This window comes from Pecten maximus, chromosome 6 (genome assembly GCF_902652985.1).
Source record: "Pecten maximus chromosome 6, xPecMax1.1, whole genome shotgun sequence".
Classification (NCBI taxonomy): domain Eukaryota; kingdom Metazoa; phylum Mollusca; class Bivalvia; order Pectinida; family Pectinidae; genus Pecten; species Pecten maximus.
In genome coordinates this window covers 22,937,318-22,959,237 of record NC_047020.1, presented here as the reverse complement: position 1 = coordinate 22,959,237, position 21,920 = coordinate 22,937,318, and the positions used below count along the sequence as shown (strand labels likewise).

General features: G+C 34.7%; 2 protein-coding genes across 2 annotated transcripts; one reads left to right on the top strand and one right to left on the bottom strand.

Moving 5' to 3' along the window:
• Positions 1-432: 432 nt before the first annotated feature.
• On the bottom strand, positions 433-5,179 carry LOC117329277 (caltractin). The gene is made up of 5 exons (XM_033887140.1): positions 5,018-5,179; positions 3,383-3,541; positions 2,933-3,014; positions 1,902-2,086; positions 433-1,150 (listed from the first exon to the last, which is right to left on the bottom strand). The coding sequence occupies exons 1-5, from the start codon at positions 5,159-5,161 to the stop codon at positions 1,061-1,063; spliced, it is 660 nt and encodes a 219-aa protein (XP_033743031.1). The 5' UTR covers positions 5,162-5,179; the 3' UTR covers positions 433-1,060.
• Positions 5,180-15,369: 10,190 nt separating this feature from the next.
• LOC117329275 (leucine-rich repeat-containing protein 24-like) lies at positions 15,370-17,612 on the top strand. Its single transcript, XM_033887138.1, has one exon. The coding sequence runs from the start codon at positions 15,564-15,566 to the stop codon at positions 17,172-17,174; it is 1,611 nt and encodes a 536-aa protein (XP_033743029.1). The 5' UTR covers positions 15,370-15,563; the 3' UTR covers positions 17,175-17,612.
• The last annotated feature ends 4,308 nt before the right edge of the window (positions 17,613-21,920 follow it).

Genomic DNA, 21,920 nt, shown 5'->3' with positions numbered 1-21,920 from the left:
AAACGCTGTACAGAAAAGGTGTGGTTTGAAAAATGAGAAACTTGTTCACATTGAAGTAATAGCTGACGTCAACAACACTGCCCTTATTAGTTCTAACCAGGCCTTAGTTTCATTTGTTTTGATATATTTATACTTTGCAGTAGAGGTAGAAGTCACAGTATATGTTACACTGTACACTGATGATAATTGATGAACACAAAGATTACTTACCAGGGTATGTTACATTAAAATGTGTTCTAATATAAAGAAACCGGATACATGTGCAATCCTAGAACACAAACTGACTAGAACTTATCATTTAAATAGAAATGATAATTTTCTTTTGAAGAAAATAACCTACCTGGTAAATTACTGACAAACACAAGTGGGTGATATATAACGGAAACACAAAGCATAGAGACGAGACAAAATAAAAAAAAAATGAAAATGTAATTAATTTCAATATATATATTTAATCATTTATTTACAAAATAAATGGCTGAATTTTTGTTCATAAACAATATACAGACAAGTTTGTGAGATTTTGAACAGTATAAATGAAAATACCTGTATTCTGAAACAATATTCTGTTCCACAAAGGAACACGAATATTTGTTGAATTAAGTTTGCATATCTTGAAACTGTGAGAAAAAATAAATAATATCTTGAGTCATAGATCAGGTAAGCACTTTCCAACAGCTGTTTTAGAGAACTGGAATAACTTCTGAGTTGTCAGAAAGACTTCTACTAATTTTGAAACTTTGGCAAAATTTGTCGGTTAACTGCAAAGTTATTCTCGATTGTCTCCCCTTGGCCAAAACACATACAAAATGATGCACAAGTTCCAGGTATTTTGTAACGAGACACTGGCAGCATTCCTGGAGAGCGTGACACAAGGGACTCTGAACCAAGTCACAAAATGTAACAAAACAGCTACACATAACATCTTTATACAGACATGTAAGTTGGGGCACATAATCAGATCTCTGGCTTGGTTTCCATCTCTCTTGGTCCCAGTCTCGCTCACTTTCTCAAGATGAATAAAATGGAATGTCTTTATAAATAGCAAATTTTTAATTTTCTAGTACAAACTTGTTTTCTTCATGATTTTCAGGAATTCTGTTTCATTGATTTCACCATCGCCATCGCGATCTGCTTCATCAATCATTTCCTGAAAAAAAGATGAAATTCCAATTTAACAATAATTGTTGTAACAGTATTCATCTGTTTTAAGGTTAAGATGTTATCATACATGCAAATTAAAATTTCCCCATTGAAAACTTATTTCATTTGATATGAATAATAACAAGTTTTTACAAGACCACACTCCTTGAGGGCAGACACAGGAGACCCCCTTTTAACTTATACATTAAAGCTACATATTTTAAGTTACTCTTTCTTTGGGACTTATTAGATTTTTTGATATAGCGAACAATTGAGAAGTTTTACTGATTATTCATGACTAAATTGCAGGTCAAAAATCAAGAGTTTCCCTCTAACATAGCGAGGCTGGCAAGTATACAAGCCTTTGTTCCACTCAGAGACAATATACCTTTCAAGTTCTGTTCACATGCCTGTTTGTGGGAGTATTTATTTTTCATGTATTTTATTATTATTTTTAATTTTTGTCATTAGCTGAATCATTTACATCAAAATGCAATTGTACATGTGTATATTTGTATGACAAGACTTTAAGTTAACTGAAAACAAATATAACTTTCCCTCACCCGGGTCATCCCCATCAAACTCATCCTCACCAAGGTCATCCACACCAAAATCATCCCCGTCCAAATCATCATCAATCAAGTTATTCCCATCCAGGTCATCCCTAACCTAAGTAATCCCACCAAAATCATCCTCACCCGAGTCATCATCATCGATTCTCCCTATATCTACAACAAAACTGGCCACCATGGACTTACTTGTAATTCCTCATCTGTAAGACTCTCTCCTAGTTCTTTGGCTACACGCTTGAGATTTTTGAATGAGATTTTACCAGTATCATCATCATCGAACAATCTGAATGCTTTTAGGATTTCTTCTTTTACATCTTTTTCGCTCATCTTCTGTGTCATCAACATCAAAAACTCATTGAAATCAATGGTACCTAATTGAAAATAAAAAGATGATAATGTGTACATTACTATATTAAAATTCCTTCATTTTAAAATTTAAATGTTTGAAATTAAAATTATTTCACAATCATCACTTACGTATTAAACTAGTTTTATTAACATCTTGTCACTTTTTCTTTTTAACCTGGATATCGATGTTTATGATGATGGATCTTAATTCAGTTGGAAAGAATCTCCAGTACCCAGAATAACTCTCAGCCAGACAGGTGACCAACAACACTTTTTCATGTCTGATCCATCATCCGGGTATCAAACTTTAACTCTGGCTATCTTGATATGTGCTTTTATTGCACCATCCGAACTCACATTCTTGTTTTTTTTTATTTTGTGATTAAATGTACTTTAAATGCATAAATTCTGCACAAAAAAACACATGAAGAAAGAAAAACAATGTTCTGGATTACATAAACGTGTGATTACCTGAGGTATCCCTATTTCCCCAAGTTTTTGATTATATCCTCAAGGTTTTATGCCAATTTTCAACAAATATTTCAAATCTGATATTTGTTCTGTATGATACTAATATCTAGGTTGTCACATGTACAGGAATGAGACATTTTAAGTGATGGAAGTTTATCAGTTTTCTTCCATTTTTCATGACTTGGATGATTTTTCTAATGCATGAGTAACACATAATAGAACCTATTTGATAGTATAATTATTTCTTTATGATAATGGTTTTGCTACACATAAACCTGAATTGAGACCCCTTTGATTGTCAGACCTAGGAGTATTGAAATGGGGTTTATATCAAACAATGAAAACCTATCATAAACTTCATCATATATCAGTACTTTACCTTTGTATAATTTACATACCTGTTCCTTCTCTGTCTATATCTGATATCATTTTTTTTATTTCTTCCTTTTTTGGCTCAAAACCTAACGCTCTCATTGCCACCTGCAAAACAACAAGTTTTACTCACATCAATTACACTGTACAATTATCAATTTGAGACAACTCCACATCATGATTATTAAATACTCTGACAAGTCTCATTTAAGATAAGACAAACATCGGATATTCTGTTACACCAATAAACAATGTACAGTGTATACGTATGTATCAATAATTATGAGAAGTAATCATAAAATGTCTGAGTTATTGTATCCTTAAAAGTACATTTATTTATAAAACTGTATCAGTATCACCACACTTACATTTTTGTCAATATATCTGATCAAGAAATTGTACATGTATTGATTTGTATCCGTACAATGTACCAAAATTCTTAAGACTTTTCTGACATTTTTTTAGTACAAACATACCTTGAGTTCTTTGGCATCAATTGTACCAGAACCATCTGTGTCAAACAAATCAAACGCCTCTCGAATTTCCTGTTTCTGCTCTTCTGTAAGCTCTGGTTTGGGACCACCTTTTTTCATTCCTCTTCCTGCCAAAGCATTCTTCTTCCCTCCATAACTTGCCTACAGAATGAAAAACCTAATTTAAGCATTCATCAAGAAGGCAACGCCGTTTAGATTTTAGGGAAATTCTAATATGCTTTGCTAATGGTCAATGATCAACTATGGGAATGAAGGATTTGGTAAATATTTGAATATACGCAGATTGTCAGTTAGCAAACATAATTCTAGATACAAATAAAAAACTTCAAGGGAAAACAACATCAAATACTTTACACAGTCATGTTCACAGGTACCCGTCACATCCATCAATACACCAGATAGATATACAATCAAATATTGGTTGTATTCAAACATCTGTCAATATATCAGATATACAATCATATATTTGGTGTATTCACACATCCATCAATACACCAGATATACAATCATATATTGGGTGTATATTCACAGACAAAACGGGTAAGAAAGTAAGTATTTTTTAGAGTGGTTATGACTCTGTCCCTTTCCTTTCTACAGATTGTGCAGACCAAATTTTATCATTTTTGACAGCACATGCCGTCCTTTTATCATTGGTCACAGTTAAGTAGTACTTCAGCTAGCTAAAGCTCTCTGGCTATATATATATACTAGGGTGGTTTTTACTTTGCGTAGTGAATTTCCGGATTGTAAATGGAGCCGCAGTCAAGTAACTGATTTTTCTAGCTAAAAACATACATCTTACAAGCTTCTGCAAGCTTTGGTTTTGATTATAGAAAAACTGATAGGGTCGAATTCTCCTATATGGCATCACTTTCGGCAGTGATAAGCCTTAGTGCCATTGTTCTGGGGACTGGCAAAGTAAATGTGCTCTGCTAATCATTTAATTGTCACAATATGGAAAAAGAATATGCATTTTTTACATTTTTGGGATGATAAGCTGGGCTTGGGTTTCCTAGGGGCCACAAACCCCTACATTTACCATAGGTGTTCCAGCTATTAGTACTACATTAAAAACATTGATGATTTGGTATTAATCTGGTTGAACACGGAAAAATAATGCAAGTGGTTTTAAGTATTTAACATTATTGGAAACATAACTGACGAAAAAGGAACATTAATTCGTTGGGAATGACGAGTAAGTCATTTGGGAGATACGTTTAATATGGGAAAACAATATTACTGGAGAAATCGAGGTATGAATAATCATACACAAGTCACGACATGTGATAGGCCAAGTTATCATGATTTCATTCATTACATTATATATCCTTAATATAAAGCGTTGCCTCTGAAATGATAGAAAGCATTTATTCTAATCAGGAGGTTGGTCATTGAAATGTAAACATGATTCTGTGTATGATCGCGAAACATGCAGAATCTTGCTTCAACGAAAAATAATAATTTCCACCAGATTGCCGTAACAATCGCTTTTTAAGTCAAACATCGGTATTTTTTAATAAGGCATTTGTCATCAGCTTAAAATTATGATAAAAAATTAGACGAATGTACCTCCGATTTAAGGATAATTATGTAAGAATTAAACACGTGAAATCTTACCATGTCTGTTTTGTTGATCTTCGAGACGAACCGACCGCCTTGTAAATGCCCGGATGTTAATAGCGGGGTTCCCGTGACAGAGCATTTTGATTGGCAGAAAAAAATACATACGGTAATGAGGTAGACCGGATGTGTAAACCTCATAAATAGAGGGCTCACACAACTAAATGTTTTATATGATATGTGCTTACCAGTGACTCAATCCCTTCATTCGCTCATTTGAAATTCAAATGATGTGAAATGTATATTGAATCAATTTTTGAAGTATTCGCTACCCAACAAATGATGTTATTATATAGATTTAATGACATATAAAAGCACACGGGTACTCGAAAGACAGTAATCCCGACATTCTGGGGCCTTTTTAGCTCGTCTCTACGAAGAAGAGTGAGAGCTTAATATGTCGTCACTCCGGCGTCGGCGTTGGTTTTTCAAATGTTAAGTTTTTGGTGCAAGTGTTGAAAGGCATAGTAATTTATGGTAATATGGTCCCTGTGGGGGTTAAACTATCCCCTGCCGGAGTTAAACTAAAAGATTTTTTGGGAAAAAAATAGTTTGTTGGCAGTTTTGACGGGGGGAAAAGTTCGTTTGTAAATTAGAGCTAAAAAAAGGTTTGCTCCTTTAAGATTACAAATACTAAATATTAGGTCATAATTGTTTTAATATCTAATACATGTGTAATTTGTGAATTTCTTCATAACAGAGACTTGTATGGATACGTCTCTGTTCATAATCATATATACTCAAAACTATTGTGTGAAATCTAGTCTTACAATAGCATTATAAAAGTGATAGTGATTTATTAAATTGTTGTTTTGTTTCAATCTGCATATATAACAGCTAGTATTGCTTTATTTTATAAACTTATTGATCACACCAAAAGCAATTAATTATCTCCCTTTACTACTTGGGCAATCAAGATATTTTGCTGATATTTGCCATACATTAGATATGTATCCTTCTTATCAATTAAAAGATGGACTGCTGTACAGGATGAATTATCAAATTTTATAAACTGATATAGATAGCAACGGATGATGAAATCACAAATATTAACCCTTTATTTTAAAAACGAATGAAATACTCACAATGCCATTGGAAAATTTAAAAAAAAAAATGAATGTTCAAACGGGAGTAAAAATATTCAACTTTGATGTAACCAGAGACGTATATACCCTGATATACAAGTCTCTGATGTAACGGTTATGAAAAAGAAGAATGTTGCTGAAATGTTTTGACAAAAAAAGTTTGCCTTTCATTCTGGGCAGAAAAAATAAACTGAGTTTGAACAAAAATGACCATGTATAAAGAAAATAGACATGAAGCCCGAATTATGTCCAGAAATTGCCGAAAAATCACTCCAGAAGGCAAATCCCGCCCACCAAAAAAGAAGAAGAAGAAAACATTCAGATTTGGTCACACTCTTCTCAAAGAAGATCGCCTCAATACTTGTTTTTCCCATTGTCACATTCAGAGCTCCAATGCCGGCAATGGTGTTAACAACAGATAAATGATTAAAACAAATAACATAGATACAAACTAAAGTTGTTTCCGACTTTTGGTATGACGGAGTTGATCTTTCTCCAGTTGCTTTACCCTTCGCTCGACACCACTCCAATAATGATGATAAAAACAAGGAAGGTCCTCTCGGTTACCTCTCCCTATCTAATCCTCAAATCTCCCCTTTTCTGTCAATCCTCTCCCACCTCCCTCCTCGCATTTCCTCGTCTCTTTCATCCCCTTTTCTCTTCCTATTTATTCTTTCCATCCCTTCAAGTAAGGTACCGACCATTTTATTAATGAAGGTCTCAGGATTGAGACCATACCTTAGCAATATTGTAAATCGTAAGTCTAACAAAGATCTGTAACAAGTGAAAAAATGTACTTCGACACAAAACAATTCCAGATCCCGCCCCGCGGAAATAAAATAATTGATGCCTTAATAAAGCACTGTTAAATTTCCAATCCTGTCTTTTCACAGCGGATTTAAGATCTCCTTTTCTGTTTTCTTTCATAATGAAAACTCCTTGATTTTTTTTTACACTTCTTTGAATGGATATAAAGAGATCTTGATATAACATATTTTATTGTTTTCTCCATTAGTTGTGTGCAATATTGAAATTGTTTCATTCCGAGACTGTCACTATGCAATACATAACAAATACATATTGACAGAATGAAGGATTTCGCACCATTTCGTCCGAGAGCTTCTGGGGCCTAGGCGACATTTTATTCTGTCTCACGCCCCAGAGATGCTTACCATTTCAAAAAAACTTGCCCCAAAAATTAAGGTCAGACTCCGACTCTAGGGAACAGCATTTACAATCACTACGTGTCTGCATCCGGTAAGAAAATATTTATATAAATTAAGAAACATAACTGTTATCTACCCTGCTATGTATATAGTAGGATGGAATAATATGTTGTTTTTTTTTCTCTAAATGTTTACCAACAAGATGCAGGAACCTGTGATAGATCTCAAGGTTACTCGTAAACGGTAAGCTAAATATAAGAATCTTTAGAAAATATTCACAAAATTTAAGTTAAATCAATCCAATATTGACCCGTAGGATGTTGTCGTCCATATGCGATATATTTTTATTGCAGGTGTGTTGAAGTCGGTATCAGAACACAAAACACGTTTATTCTCATAAAGAAATGATTCATGTTTTCATTTTAATAGGATTTTTAAAAATTATAATAATAATCAGGCATTACGAGTATTTGAAGCTTACACCAACCCATCTATCAGTATCATCAAGAAAAAACCTAAGTGCAAGCAAAACTACAATTCTAATTAACTTATAATCGATAAAACAAAGCAGTATAAACAAATTAACATAAACACCTTCCCTTCAGAACAGAATCGTTTTTTCTTTTATATGACTTCTATTAGACGACTTCGAAAAGACCCAAATTGATCCCGTCCTATGGCGACTCTCGTAATCTTTTCGGTTCTTTTCCATCTATCTGTACTTATTTATCACCTATACTTACAAGAAACCTTTTGTTAGTCTAGGTATATTTGGTGCTATATTCCTGTACCCAAATACCGACGCCCCGGAAAAGTAATACATAACTTAAATGATTGCGTTAAGAGAAAAAATCTGAAGTTTCTAACCCAATAAATGCGTAATTTGACCGATAGCCCCAGTTTCCCAAGAACCATATTAGGAATACCATTAAAATTTCGTAATTTATATATATAGACCAATTATATATATTTCTGTTTGTTTACTAACTTCTTTATTGTATTATCCATGGCAGCTATGGTCTCAAGCTGATTTACCAATCGTAATCCATAGGCGACCAATGGAACGATGTAAATGGTTTTCCTACCACACACTAGGCTATGATGTAACCGATTACGTACTTTTCTCTTTATATGCATCCTTATCTAAATTAAGTATATATTCTTTCTTTATCTCGTACATTGATATTGTTTGTTCAAAGATCAGCTGTCAAACGCAGCATTCATAAACGTGCGACACACAGAAAAATAAATTACCTAAATCATGGATCGGTTTCATTCCGCTGTCATTCTATTGTGTAATGTTTCAATAAATCAGAAAAAAAAACTTCGAGGATATATCGATTTCTTAATTTTCCTTTCGGATTCAATAAGATATTAGTGTAGAATACAATCATTGTTAGTGACTTTCGTAGGGTTATGATATGAACAGATAAACTATGATATATGTTACCCTACGATCCCTGACCAGTTTAAACAAATTCAACTAGAGCAGGATTTGGCACAGAATGTGACCGCCTCAGGTGATTCGTAAGTATATTGCATTTTATAGAATGAGTGATAGCACAATTTGACACCGTATGTTCTTAATTTAATTTTTTTCCGGCTTATCATTTAATTCAATCAAATGCGTTATCCACTAAGTTTTTTCCCAAATCTACATTCAGATTATTTTTATATGTAATATGAAGCAGGATACTTAATTCATGTGTTTGAATTAATTGAACCAGTCATATATTTGGCGACTGATTTTCGTGATCGCGAAAAAGTGAAAAAATGTTCAAACAGCGCTATTTCGCCTTATGTTTCGGCACTTCGCGGTGTTTTGGCGGTTTTTAGGTTTTTAGGTTGTTCGCCTTATGATTTGACATGCATATCACATTAGCTTATAGAGGACGCCTAAATTTCACGGTTAAATACTTATCAACTTCAGTTTTTCTCGCTTGTTCTCTGCCTGTTGTATAGGTGAAGTATATACTTTATTTCATCAAAACCTTATAACCACATGAGTGAATACATACAGCGTGTGTCAAACGTGAGACGAAATGTCGAAATAGATTGGGAACGCGAGGTGAAACGCGAAATTTAACCATGTCTGTTTTTCACCTTTTCATGTTAAATATTTTGGTATTTAAATTTTGCGTTTTTCATGCAAAAATGACATTAGTGAGGAATCATGATGACTTTCATGCATATCAGGAACCATATATGGTTAAGATCAGTGGGATGGAATGGTATAATCTATCCAAATTTACCACCTGTTGTCAAACGGTAGAGGGATGACAGGTAGATTTATATAGAGAGGGGGTAGAAATTATCTGCGCTCGGGACGATGGGACAGTTGATTGATGGCCAAAATATGAAATAGCTGGGCTCGTATGGACTGGACACTAAGTTTTAGAGAGACGGTGGGGGTGGGGGCAAGCTGGCAAACATACTAAATATTTAGGCTCGTGTTGATGGGACACTAGATTTTAAAGGAGAGGAGGAGAGAAGTTCATTGAACTTATTTGCTTAGTTTTAATAAATTTGGTGTAAAATGTGGGGGCAGTGGTATGGCATATGAAATTGCGTATTGTCACCTTATATATTAACGTTGTTTATTATATACATGTATACATACCTTTAAATTATATCGCATATGCTGCTTTGTAAATACCTGTTTATACATGTTTATGGAAAAGGACGCTTATAAGTTGTACAAATAGTGTCCAATTCCAAAAAATAAAATTTAAACTAAACTAGAAAGAAGAAAGGGTGGCCACATGAACGGGACACTTCTAAAGAGAATAAGATAAAAAGGTAGTCATGAATAAGATAAAAAGCTAGTCATAATACCCAATATCTAGTCTCGTGTGGACGGGACACTTCTGAAGATAGTAAAATAAAAAGCTAGTCATAATACCAAATATCTAGTCTCGTGTGGACGGGACACCTCTGAAGGGAATAAGATAACAAGAGCTGTTGGAGAACAGCATAGCTCGTCTCGCAAATATTTGTCAATAAAATAATTAAAATATATTAATTGGAATGGTTTCGCAAATTGCATTAAAAATATCTATATTGTTTACTTGATCAGATTATGTTTTGTGAATTCATGCAATTTTCAAAACCATACCAATTTATATATATAAATTATTTATTGACAAACATTCGGGAGACAAGCTATGCTGTTGTAGATTAAATGAATATATTAAATACAAATGTTACTGCTTTTGGACATATTTCTTCAATTTTTTGACAAAATATTATCCTAATGAGAGTTGTCTCCCTTGAAAAATGTGGACCGGTATAAATTGTCTATTGTGAGCATTTTCACATAGTTTTATTTTCAGTTTCACCCCCTAGAAGGGGTTGTGTAACTCCATAGGGACTCTTTTACCAAACATCAGCACCCTAGTACAATCATAAAGTGATGTGTTAATAGCTTTCAACATTTGCACAAGAATTTTAAAAAATGTGTTTTTCCCCCAAAACATATTTCAGTTTAACTACACGGCAAGGGATAGTTTAACCCCCACAGGGAACCTGATACCATGTATTACTATGCATTTCAACACTCACAACATAAACTTAACACAAAGTCCAAAGATTTAAAATCAAAAACAAAAAAAAACACAGATTTTAAAGTTTTACTCTAGGAAGGGATTGTCTTACTCCATAGGGACTCTATTGCCAAATATCAGCACCCTAGTACAATTATAAAGTGATGTATTAAAACCTCTTAACACTTGCACCAAAAACTTAACGCAGAAATTTTCTAAGTCCAAAAATTTGAAAATTCTGGTGTTTTCCCCCAAAAAAATCTTTTAGTTTAACTCCAGAAGGGGATAGTTAAACCCCAATGGAACTCTATTGCCAATTATCAGCATCCTAGTACAATTATAAAGTAATCTATTTATACCTTTCAACACTTGCACCAAAAACTTAACGCAAAATCTGATTTTTTTCCAAAAAATCTTTTAGTTAAACTCCGGCTGGGGATAGTTTGACCATCACAGGGACCATGTTACCATAAATTACTATGCCTTTCAACACTTGCACCAAACATTTAACATTTGAAAAACCAACGCCGACGCCGACGCTGGAGTGACAACATAAGCTCTCGCTCTTCTTCGAAGAGACGAGCTAAAAAGGTAGTCATAATACCCAATATCTAGTCTCGTGTGGACGGGACACTTCTAAAGATAGTAAGGTCAACAATTTGTCATAATACCCAATATCTAGTCTCGTGTGGACGAGACACTAGATTTAAGGAAAAATGGTGGCAATGCTACGCAATATTTGGGTTCATGTGGATAGAAACTTAGATTTAGTGCCGAGGAGAAAATGTGGTCACAGTATAAGATATCTGGGCGGGACACTAGATTTATAAAGTGAGTAGGGAAAAGGGCGATACCAATACACAAAATTTAGTCTCAGTTGGATGGGATATCAGATTTATATAGAGAGAGCGGAAGAGAAAGGGTGGCTAGAATACAAAACATCTAGACCTGTGTGGAACACTAGATATTTAAAGAAATCGAGGAAGAGAAAGGGTGGCCATACTACAAAACATTTAGACCTGTGTAAAACACTAGGTCTTTGGGGAGAGGAAGAGAAAAGGTGCCAATACTACAAAATATCTAGACTTATGTGGAACATTAGATCCTAATTAGGGAGAGGAAGGGAAATGGTGGCCATAATACAAAATATGTAGACCTGTGTGGAACACTCGATCTTTTAGGTGCAGAAGAGAAATGGTGGTCATAATATAAATTATCTAGACACGTGTGGAACATTAGATCCTTAGGGAGAAGAAGAAATGGTGGCCATAATACAAAATACCTGGGCTCGTATGCATAGAACACTTGATTCTTTATAGAGGGCGAGGGTGCCCAATGTACTGATGATAATTTCGATGAAATGAAATTGACAAAAAAAGTCGACCAAAACATTCGACACGTAGATGGAACGGAATATTTTGAATAATTTATTATATTGAACATACAATACACTGCTTACGTAGGATTGACTCTCCCAAGAAAGTAAAATTAGCCCAAGTTTATACCAATTAATATTGGTTGCTTTGTGTACAGACGGAAGGTTGTGGTTTAATACTCTTCGTTTCATTTCATTTTTTAAAACATAAACAAGACCCTTCAGCAATTTACTGGTGCATTTAACAGACACTCTCTGGGAACAGAACTAAAATATTGCGTCATTCAACTCAATAAGCTCGAGTTTATATCACTTAATATCGACTGTTCGTGTACATATGGATGGCTGTGGTTTTATACCTAATCCACCCACTAATAGGCCCAGTATGTACAGGGTGGTCGGTCGTGCTAAAAGTGATGTTGCATTATTAAGTCGACCGGGGTTCGATTTTAGATTGATAGTAGACAATAAAGATAATAACAGTTAAACACATGTCACATGTTAATAAAAGTATTACGCATATTCAATGTCGCCAACCTGGAGTGATATCATATCAATAATGATAAGGCTCTATGAAGCAATACAACGTAAAAAGGCATTATGACAAATTTTATTGAACTATTATCCCTCATGTATTTGTATTAAAATGTATGGTAAAAGTAAAGATTAATTTGATTGCTTTTTCGGTTGTTTTTATTTTGGTCAAAACTTGTGTACTTTAGGATGGTATCATAATCTTACAGGATTTGAGGAATTCATGAGATTGCCAATATCTGGTTGTCGAAATTAGATGAGAATGGCGACAGTTTCACCTTAAATCATACCAAGGGATTTAAATGATGGTAAATATAATGTAGGTCATTCCTTTAAACATTTTCTTATTGTTATTATTCCAATTGATGGTGTACTTTGTCCATTTCAATTGTAGATCAGCAGCGTTTGACACCCCCCCCCCCCCCCCCCCCCCCAAGTTTTTTTTATTGTTTTAGTGAATGATTTAATGGGAATTATACAGCAGTTTATACTACACATTTCAGCCCCCTGTGTAACGTGTTATGTAAATAAAAATATTCAGACAAGAACTAAGTCTAAACCACATGTCAGATCCAACGAATATTAGTAACACTTTTTATGAAGTCGGTATTTCAAGATTTATCTAAACGTTTAAGTGGACCAATTCCGTTGTATAGTTACAATTTCTAACACCTACAATTGGTAGGTAAACGGCATCAAAACATTAAGTCGTTTGAATCATCATGGAACATAATGTTTTTAACCCAATTTAAGTTCAGGGTCAAATCTCACATATCATGTGGTTTTTTTTTTTAATATTTACTTGATGTAAATAAAAATAACCAACTGAATGTACAAGACACGCTTACATTATAATTAATATTATATAAACCGTATTTTATTTTGAGTTTAAAGATTATAGTATATATCACAAAATTATCAGCACAGTTCATAGTTAAGAGAAAGCACTTGTCAAAAAAGTAATGTTTAAGATTAGGGAGACATTCAATAAAAACGACTCTTATCAATGGATTTTCTGTGATCAGTATCGACCGAGTAATGATGTGGAGTTAAAAGCGTCTATGTTTTTGTATAAAATTATAAGACTATGTTGTATATTTGTAATCTTATATATGAATTTGTTAACTTGCGTTGTTTTATTTATTTCTTTTTTTTTTGGGGGGGGGGGGGGGGGGGGGGGGGGGGCATTTAGATTTAGATTAGTTTTTTAAATGATATAAATACATGCATGACACAACTACATGATTGAGGAGCTAGCTTTCCTTGTTTAAAGGAAAAACATATACATATATAAATAAACAGTAGTTTTAAATTTCCGTTCTGGATTTTCGACAACGTACTAATCATACAAAAGTTTAGTTAATTACAGAAGTTATATTGGTATACAATATGTGTGTTTACTGAATGTTTAAATATTTTATCATTTATTCCTACTTTAGCTATCAACAAAGTCGGGAGAATTTGAGTAAATATCCTTTATTATTGGGCTAGCTTTATATCATATCCACGTTATCAGACAGTCATATCTTTTGGGCCTTTCACCTTCATTAACAATATTGTCTATTTCAGTTGTAACAAACACCATGTAGATTTAACTACACAGTATTGATTTTAATTTCAATCAAAATGCTTCAGATCAGTCGGTAACAGTATCCAATGGGGATCAAGCAACCATGTACTTAGTCCATCCCCAAGCATGAAGAGGGAGGGGCATTTTGCGGCTGGAAGAATTAGATTCTTTACGACAGACCAACGGGAGGTAATTGTACGACTGTGAAATGTCACTGTCGTTATGTACTAAATAAACAATCTTATATTCTAATAAAACTATCCATTATATTATCAACCGTATTGTATCACACCGCCCCCGACGTTCTGTGTAAATCCGTCCGGCAGTATATACTCCACCATTTAACATTTCCATATGTTTAATAATTAATAATAACATTTACCTTTACTTATCTTTATCTATTAGTATATTGTAAACATAGTGAATAAAAGATTCCGATTAACCTTACATTAACACTACGTGAGTTTACACAACGGAAGTTGATCGTCCATGATTGTCTTGTTTGTTTCCAGAATAACGAAATGCAATATCTATTTATTCGTGGATAAGTTCCATCCTACTATGGATAAGACAAACAAATATTCGTCAGAAATCTCGGAACTGACACACCTTGCTAGAAGTATTGTTAACTTTCATTAGACATTTAAAATGAAAAAAAGGAAACAATAATTCAATATTTATTTCACGCACTGTGAAATCTCAATTATGCTCTTCTTTCATTCTGAAATTCATCTGGTCGATAGACCGATACGGCCTTCATACAAACCTGTAGTCTTATCTAAACGTATACGGTTGCTGAATTATCGAATATCGGCAAAATGAAATTGAAATAAAGCTTTAAGACGACAAATCGTGAAGTATGCGTTATCCGTCAAAATGATAACGCCTTTCCTATGACGGATTTACGACAATGACATAACGATAGGCTGACTATTATTAGCTGATACACGTATATATGTAGGCAGGTGAATGTACACCGGTAAAACAATTATATCTAATTTAAATATTACGTATCAAAATCAACCGGTATATAAATCAGAATCGTAGACATAGAGTTCCACTTCGGTCTCCGTTTAAGGTAAACTATTCATCATTTCGTCAGTAGCTCACGGATTGTGAGTGAAATTTGTTTTTCTTTGTGGCATACGACTTTTCCAAATTGAAAAAAAAATAAATACAATTTGAGATATTAAACAGAATCTCAGTGAAGCAAACAGATTTGGCTGTAAAAGGGGCATACATTTGTTCTTAAATTTTGAATAACTACGAAAATGGACGCGCTTCTACACTTTATGATTTACCTTATACTGATGAACTTTACATCCGGGACATACGAATGTCCGAACATGTGCCGGTGTCATTACAATGTCACAGTATCATGTGATGCCGGTCTTCAAACAATCCCCACGGACATTTCGGAACTCACGAAATCGTTACATCTGGCTGGGAATGTGACCTTACACAACAGTTTTCAGCGTGTTCAGTCAACTGACTTACCAAACCTTGCCGATCTCCGTCACTTTACATTCAGTTTTAATGATATAGAGGTTATTGACAATTACACTTTTAGAAGATTTAAAGAACTCAGGCAACTAAAACTAAATCACAACAATATCAAACAGATCGGACCAGCAACATTCACCGGACTCGCAAAATTGGAAGTTCTAGACTTATCTGGAAATTCAGGTATTAAAATCCTCGATGGTACTTTCCGGGAACTTCCTGCGCTTCAGGAACTGTATCTAGGAGAAATTAACTTACTGGAAATAGACTTGCATGTTTTTGACTGTTTAAATGTTTTAAAAGTCTTGGACATACATGGTAATTCAATCAAGAATCTTGGAACAGAGCACATGAGTTTATTTCCTGCATTGAAAGTACTGGATATTTCCTCAAACTCACTGACAGCGTTAGATGAAAAAGTATGGGAATCTATGTCCAAACTACAAACAGTATACATTGGCCTTAACTCGTGGCAATGCAATTGTCAGGTAAAAAACCTAAAGAATTCTCCAGCACTCAGAAACATCACAGACGCGCTCATTTGTGCCGGGCCGAGCCGACTTCAATATATGCCACTTTCGCACGTCCTTGATTCCAGCTTAAAATGTCAGCCACCGAAAATCATTGACTGTGACAAAATTTCGTCAAAGTTAACGACGGGGGATGGATTTCAAATTACATGCAATATATCTGGTGATCCTTTCCCATATGTAGAGTGGAAAACTCCCAGCGGAGACCTGCTGTATCCCTACAATTCCACGTTAGGATCATTTTCTGTGTTTGAAAATGGATCGTTACATGTATTTCCAATCTCATCGGCAGACAGTGGCAGTTGGACATTGAAAGTATCGAACCCAGAAGGTATAGTTGAGAGAGACTTCAAAGTTGATATTCAAGTTAATGCACCAATGACGATTCCATCAACACCCACTAAAACAGCGACGGGAAGTCGACATTGGATGAATACACTGTCGCCAACTATACAAACCACAGGGAGGAAAAGGGGTACATCGGCACCAACCACCAACAGCCATACAACGTCAAGAAACCCTACAGCACCATTGTTTTCAACGCAACATATCGCTTCTGCGAGGACAGCTCCAACACAGATTCCTTTCACAATTAAACAAACAAACTACAAAACACCTGAACATCCTAGAACGGCCGATTTCAATCACCAAACTTCCCAGGGATCATCGGAGAGTGGCTGGGGTTATACGGGTATCATCGTGGCGTCTGTAGTAGGTGGCTGTAGTTTAATTGTCATCACAACTCTGCTGATACTTCTGTTTAAATGTGCATCAGCCAAGAAGAAAGTAGGTACTACTTTTACCGAAAATACCAGGTCTACACGCCATCGACGACAGGCGTTTGTGTGATAAGTATATTCTACAACACTGCTTTGATGAAAGAAAGTCTATTAATTTGAATATGAAGCGAATGGAATATTAGCATAGAATATTTAGGCATCGAATGGTAAATTTATCATTTTTATACATATGTGTGTATTCAAATTTTGATTGTTGGCCATTGTTCTCTTCCATTTTCAATTGCTAACATTTCATGTATATTACGATTATCTTGATAGTGCCAAACCACTAAAAACAAACATTGTGTTTTCAAATTTCTGCCTTCATTGCAAATTGTAATTCTCATCATAACACCACAGGAATTCGGAAATAAATGAAAATGTATATTTAATGTTGTTATGTTTGATTAAATGTATTATATTGTTGTATACAAATATGCATAATATCCTAACCAAATCATGTAATATATGCATAATCATAATGAATTTTACATTGTTTTTTTATAGTTCAGACACTTAATCATTTTTCTTATTGTTTTGCTTGTATACATTGTATATATATTGATTAAAGATTGAAGTTTTCATAATGGACAATTAGTTATATACATGTATGCTACAGAATTAACATTATACTAGGCCTACATTGGTCTTAATGTCTTGTCTTAAATGACATCCGTGCTCTTGCCCTCGTGACCTTGTTTGATATAGAATTGTGGTTTTGTTTACACCTAGGTATTTCATATATCGTTACAACACATTTACGGATCAGATGGGTTAATGGTCTATACCTAACATATTGAATAATTTGAGTGTAAAGCGAAAAAATATGGGGAAGTCATGGAAATCACAGATGACACAACAAAACAGCCATAGACAGTGAAATGATGAAACACGGGATTGAAAGGACACACCCAAATCAAAGACTATACGGGTAAACAGTACCGCTGGTAAAGCGGAAATAGGCAGCCAAGGACTTATATAATCTATCACGGGTCTGTTCCGTCGATAGGGATATCTCAACCCGAGTGTAAGAGTTTGGCCAGTCAGCACGAGGCTTACCGAGTGCTGGCCAGCCAAACTCTTACACGAGGGTTGAGATATCCTTGTTCGCGAAACAGACCCGTGATTGATTATTTTTCTCACATACATGTACTTGCAACCAAACGTAATTTTTTTATGAAAGTTTCTCATCGCGCCATCTTCAATGCTCCTTGGAATGTGCGTCAAAATTGATGACGTCATAATTTACGACAGGTTACTCAACGTAAAATGATGACGTTATCAATTTTCACGCACATTCCAAGTAGTCCGAATTTTCTGACGATCTTACTACGTATCTATACGTCAGAACTTCTTACATACAGAAAATGAGCAATTTTTCCGACCTACCCTCAGGTCGGCGTTTGACCAACATTTACTCCATTTCCCCTCAATCTGACACATAAAAGGTATACATCAATTAAAAGGTAAGATAAAATTTTATTAGCTTACATACATATATTACTCACTGGTCATTGTTCACTAAATATATCCGTCCGCATACTTTGCCATCTCGTTTTCAGAGAACTTCAAAGCTACCACCATAGCTAATCACGTGACCCAAATCTCGTCACAAGGGACTTTTGTCCGATCTGTTTACATTAAAATCTCGCGAGATCATGTGTCCTGACGGTGGCGGCCATTTTCAAAACTATGCTGAAAACAGGTTTGAAAAGAATGTTGACGGATATATATAGTGAAAGATGACCAGTGAGTAAAATATGTATGTAAGCTAATAAAATAATATCTTACCTTTTAATCGATGTATACATTTTATGTGCCAGGTTGAAGGGAATAAGGGGAAATATTGTTCAAACGCCGACCTGAGGGTGGGTCGGAAAAATTGCTCGTTTTCTGTATGGGTCGAGTTCTGATGTTAAATCGCCACAAGGCAGCTTGAAAGGCGATATTAACATCAGAACCCTTCGGATTAATTCCAAGGAGCATTGGATGGTGCGATATTTGGTTTGTTTGTTTTTGTTTAACGTCCTATTAACAGCCAGGGTCATTTAAGGACGTGCCAGGTTTTGGAGGTGGAGGAAAGCCGGAGTACCCGGAGAAAAACCTTAACCACTCGACCACCGCGGCTCCCGATGGTGCGATAAAAAAACTTTCATAAAAACTTACGTTTGGTTGCAAGTATGTGAGAAAAATAATCAATCATGGGTCTGTTCCACGAACAAGGATATCTCAACCCTCATGTAAGAACTTGGCTGGCCAGCACTCGGCAAGCCTCGTGCTGACTGGCAAAACTCTTACACTCGGGTTGAGATATCCCTGTCCACGGAACAGACCCATGATAGATTCTATTTATCTTTTCCCTAGCAACCGCCGGATAACCCTGCATTTTTTTAAATTCAGGCGATTGTCCCGGTAAAAATGGCCTAGACCGAATAATGAGCCTGTGAAGTATGGGAGAAAAAATTAAGTGGTTTTTTTTTCAGTTCCTTACGTTTTAATCAACCTGATGATATACAAGATCACAGCAGTAAGCGATGGTTACACAGTACTGTGTATATCAACCAGCGACAATAAATACAGAAATAAATAGATAAATAAATTACTTACACTGTAAGTTGTACCATGTTCATATTACATGAATCACACAACGAAAATATATTACAGAAAATTTGATATATGTACTATAGCGCTGATGATAGTAAAATATTAATATCATATCTCAGACAGTGAACGGAATACCATATTCGCCCATTATGTAAGATATGAATGTAAATATCACACCCAGGGCATGCGATGGAGTACCACGGCCCGATATAGGATCAGGAACTACATTTGATAGATAAATCCATATGCATATGTGATTATACACAAGCTCCAAAGTAATGACGTCCAGTAAGGGCGTGGCAGTGGTGATACCGGTATGTGAGACATGTAATATGTTTTTGATTCCAACTGAGTAGGCGAGTATTATATTGTCATCATATAATTACGTGTAAACCATATATCTTCTTAAGCTCCTATATTCTAGTGAAATGTGGAATGATTTAATTAGCACCATCTGATATAACATATAAGATTTACATGAAACATCTAATGTGAAAACATTATCCACGGGGTGGTTTCAAATATATAATTAAATGAGGAGTTAGCTGTACATTTAGTACTAAAAATAACGTCCGGCCTCATTACCATGATCACCCTATGATGGGTAGTACAACATAGTTGGTAAATACAACATTTTGTAACAGTATTGTATGCGAGGCGTTACATATGACGCTTACATGAAAAGCGTCAACACTGATATAGTTTGAAAATTTCAAAAAAAATCGCACGACAAATAAAAAATCGCAGATGGTAGATATAAGCATTGAACGGCTTTCAGTTGGCATTCATAGTCAATATGAATGCCAACTGGACAGAGGCAAATTCCATGAAGCGCGCTAGCGCTTCATGTTGAATATAATTTGCCTCTGTTTAGTTGGCATTCATATTGACTATGAATGCCAACTGAAAGCCGTTCAATGCTTAAATGATTACATAAACACCACATTTTATGTACATGTATTTGTATGCTGAAAGAAACTTTACGAATAAGAAGGAACATTAACATTTTTGAAACATGACCATTATAACACCTGATTCACACTGAAACTTGGCTTATTGCATTTTGTTAAATTTGCTATGCATTTCGTTTACAGTCGTCCTCTCTGATCTGTGCCGTTAGCCCTTCATTAACACATCCTTGTTGATGGATAAAACATCATTTAAACTCTTAAACTAAAAGTCTATCGTCTATGATCCAATTTTTAAAATCTCAATGTCTTGTTTGACTGGTTGCATGTTCGTTGGTACGTCTTTGACAGAGTATACGGTTGATTTTATATGATTATAATTAGCGAAACGTTAAGAAACACGGTTTTGGAAACTACCTCTAAATTGAAGTGCAAAACAAAGTAAAAATGCATCAGAACAAAGTGTAATGAAAAATTGAACAATACATATGAATTTTAAAAAGTGAAATTCAAGATTGTGACCTTTATATGCAATCTAAAAACAAAACAAGTTACTCAAGATATATTTGTTTGATCGGTAAATTTAGTATCTTCAAAATTAATTTCATCGTGAAAACAATATTTCACTGTGAAAGTAATATTTCATTGTGAAAACAATATTTCATTGTGGAAGCAATTTTTCACTGTTGAAGTATTATTTCACTATGGAAGCAATGTTTCACTGTGCAACAACAATACCACTGTGTATCATTGTTGAAGCAATGCTTTACTGTGAATGCAATGTTCAGTTATGTTTCATTATGGCAGCAATGTTCTATTGTGGAAGCAAATTTTGATTGTTAAACAATGTTTCATTGTGAATGCAATTGATGTTTCACGAAGGAAAAAATATTCACTGTAGAAGCAATGTTTCATTGTCGAAGAAATGTCCCACTGTATTTTTTGTTGGAGCAATGCTCAGTTATTGAAGCAGTGTGGATCCAATGTTACATTAATATTGTGGATTCAATGCTTCGTTGTGGAAGCAATTTCTCGCTGTGAGAGCATTTTTCATTGTGAAATAAATGTTAAATTGAGGATGCAATGTGCAAATGTGTTTCCTTCTGGAAGCAATGTTCACTTTGGAAGTAATGTTTTAGTGTAGAAGCAATGTTTTAGTGTAGAAGCAATGTTTCACTGCGGAAGCAATGCTTTATTGTGGATGCCGTGTTCCATTGCGTTTTCATTGCCGAAGCAATGCTTCAGTGTTGAAGCAATGTTTCAGTCAATATTTCATATATATTTTACTTGATTCAAGGTTCCCG

Excerpts from the sequence above, each read along its gene's own strand:
- LOC117329277 (XM_033887140.1), bottom strand. The coding sequence starts at position 5,161 with ATGAGGTTTACACATCCGGTCTACCTCATTACCGTATGTATTTTTTTC. Across the intron at positions 3,542-5,017 it reads AGATCAACAAAACAGACATG|GCAAGTTATGGAGGGAAGAA; the intron begins GTAAGATTTCAC and ends TTCATTCTGTAG. Across the intron at positions 2,087-2,932 it reads TATAGACAGAGAAGGAACAG|GTACCATTGATTTCAATGAG; the intron begins GTATGTAAATTA and ends ATTTTCAATTAG.
- LOC117329275 (XM_033887138.1), top strand. The coding sequence starts at position 15,564 with ATGGACGCGCTTCTACACTTTATGATTTACCTTATACTGATGAACTTT.